A 2,809-nucleotide genomic window follows, 5' to 3' on the forward strand; every position below is an offset into this window, starting at 1 on the left:
TGTATTTCTCTGCCCCTTCTGGAGCCGTGAGGGAGTCATCTCAGTCACGCACTCGTAGTATAACACCCCCACCCACTACCAAAACCACATCGGAGCGCTCTCCGGGTATGACTACCTTGGAGAACTTATGGGTTTTGGGCATCGCTAAAGACCTAGAGATGTGTGAACGTAGGTTGGAGCATTATCGACACTTCGCCGATGGAATGATTGCAGCCCTAGGCACACAAGACAATATGATGGATCACTCATTGGAGTTGACTTACATCGCTAGGAGAGCGATTAGGAGGTTGTATATCTATCTGGCGGTATTAGCAGGAGTTCTGGCGATAGTGATGGGATTACTTGTTTGGAGTCTGATGCGCTAGAAGACTTTATTTTATTAAGCTGTTGATGGATCAAACTTAAGATTTTCTTTTGGGGCATGTAGCCGTGACTTATGAACAATTTCTCTCTTTTGTTGCACGTCTCTATTTTCTTTGTGGATATTAAGGGATTTTGTCTTTGGATGGTTAAATTTCGTTGATTAATGATTAAATGCCTTTATTATTATAAGTTATTATATATTAYCTTGGATACATGATTAGATGATTGTAACATGCCGTGCATAATGCGATACAGTGGTAAATAGTGAAAGTAACCAAACTTCGATTTAAAATTAGTGCGTTAGAAATATGCCTCCAAGAAGAGAAGATCCTGAAATAGCGAGACTGGTGTCCGAGCAAATTTTGGCAGCCCTCCCTAATATAGTTAGCCAAGTAGCAGCAGGCTTGAACGCTAACCAAGCAAATAACCAAGGTACAACAGCAAATAGAGACTGCACGTACAAAGGCTTTAGAGCTTGCAACCCAAAAGAATTCCACGGGACAGAAGGAGCCGTGGGATTGCTTACTTGGATTGAAGGAATGGAGTCCGTTCTTCATATCAGTAAATGTGCTGAAGGGAGAAAAGTGGAGTTTGCAGCCTGTTTACTGCAAGGACGGGCATTGACGTGGTGGAATACCCAGATACAAACCCGAGGTCGGGAAGCAACCAACGGACTTACGTGGGAAGAATTCAAGAAATTACTCAAGGAAGAGTACTGTCCGAGGAGCGAGATTCAGAAGTTAGAAGCAGAACTTTGGAATCACGAAATGAAGGAAAGTGATGTAGACTCATACACTGCTCGTTTTCATGAGCTGGCAAAACTGGTGCCACACTTAGTATCACCTGAAGAAAACCGAATTGATCGTTATGTATGGGGTTTAGCTCCAGAAATTCGGGGGAATGTGACTTCGGCTAATCCAAAAACACTTCAAGACGCCGTGAACTTAGCGACGAAACTCACCAACAATGCTATTCGGTCAGGATCATTTGCAAATGATAAAGTCAAGGGTAAGAGAAGGATGGAGGAGCCAGTGAGGAGGAACTACAGCGAGAGGGGCGGTAAGGCCCAGAAAATGATAAGAAACTTTGGGGTTCAGTCACAAACAGGCGAAAAGGGCAAGGGAACTTACCCTAAGTGTGGCAAGTGCAATTATCACCATAGCGGGAGATGCATCATCTGTTTCCGATGCAACAAAGGAGGTCATTTCGCTAAAGATTGCAAGATCGGAGGGAGTCGAACATGCCATGAGTGCGGAAGCCCGAATCACTTCAGGATTACATGCCCGAAATTGAATTGAGGGTCGGATACTAACCCAGCACGACCAGTCAACCAAGGAAATCAAGGAGGTCAAGCACGAGGTCGAGCATTCGCAATTGGAGTGGAAGAAGCCAGACAAGACTCGAATGTGGTCACATGTACATTTCTTCTGAATAATCATTACGCATCCATATTATTTGATTCTGGAGCAGATAGGAGTTTTGTATCCCTAGAATTTAGACCAAAGATTGGTTTAAAGTCGCAAAAGCTGAAAGAAGATTTTGTTATCGAGTTTGCTAATGGTCAGGAAGTTAGGACTAAAGACGTAATCACAAATTGTACATTACGTTTAGCTGAACAAAACTTTAGCATAGACCTTATTCCAATTAGATTAGGAAGCTTCGATGTAGTTGTGGGTATGGATTGGCTATCCAAAAATCAAGCCGATATATGTTTTTCTGAGAAGACCATCCGAATTATGAAAGGAAGTGAAACGCTCGTGGTGCAGGGAGAGAAGTCCTAGAGAAATTTCAAGTTAGTAACGTGCATGAAGATGTGAAAATACTTGAAAAGGAATATGTCGCGTTTATGGGTCACATTATGGATAAAGGAATTAAAGAGAAACGCATCCAGGATTTTCCCATAGTTCGGGATTTTTCCGAGGTGTTTCCTGATGAGCTACCAGGATTACCCCCGTTACGGCAAGTCGAATTTCACATTGACTTAATTCCTGGAGCAGCACCTGTAGCCAAATCACCTTATCGTTTGGTACTATCGGAAATGGAAGAATTATCAGACCAACTAAAGGAGCTACTCGACAAAGGATTCATCAGACCCAGCTCTTCACCCTGGGGAGCTCCAGTTCTATTTGTTGAAAAGAAAGATGGATCCCTTCGGATGTGCATCGATTATAGGGAACTCAATAAGCTGACCATTAAGAACCGATATCCTCTTCCCCGAATCGATGACTTATTCGATCAACTTCAAGGTGCCACTTACTTTTCGAAGATCGATCTTCGATCCGGATACCATCAGATGAGGGTCCGTGAGGAAGATATTCCTAAGACGGCGTTTAGAACTCGTTATGGTCATTATGAATTTTTAGTTAAGCCATTTGGGTTAACTAACATGCCAGCGGTTTTCATGGATTTAATGAATAGGGTATGTAGGCCATATTTGGATAAGTTC

General features: G+C 42.8%; 2 protein-coding genes across 2 annotated transcripts in view; both read left to right on the top strand.

The window, feature by feature from the left end:
- Window positions 1-671: 671 nt before the first annotated feature.
- LOC112502263 lies at window positions 672-1,661 on the top strand. The gene has a single exon (XM_025106131.1). The coding sequence runs from the start codon at window positions 672-674 to the stop codon at window positions 1,659-1,661; it is 990 nt and encodes a 329-aa protein (XP_024961899.1).
- Window positions 1,662-2,209: 548 nt separating this feature from the next.
- LOC112502265 overlaps window positions 2,210-2,809 on the top strand; it is a 7,030-nt gene continuing 6,430 nt past the window's right edge. Inside the window, exon 1 of the mRNA XM_025106132.1 lies at window positions 2,210-2,389. Coding sequence (XP_024961900.1) covers window positions 2,210-2,389 — 180 coding nt within the window. The remainder of the gene's footprint in view (window positions 2,390-2,809) is intronic.

Source organism: Cynara cardunculus, unplaced genomic scaffold (genome assembly GCF_001531365.2).
Source record: "Cynara cardunculus var. scolymus isolate 2C unplaced genomic scaffold, CcrdV1 Un_Scaffold_1166, whole genome shotgun sequence".
In the NCBI taxonomy this organism is placed as follows: Eukaryota; Viridiplantae; Streptophyta; class Magnoliopsida; order Asterales; family Asteraceae; genus Cynara; species Cynara cardunculus.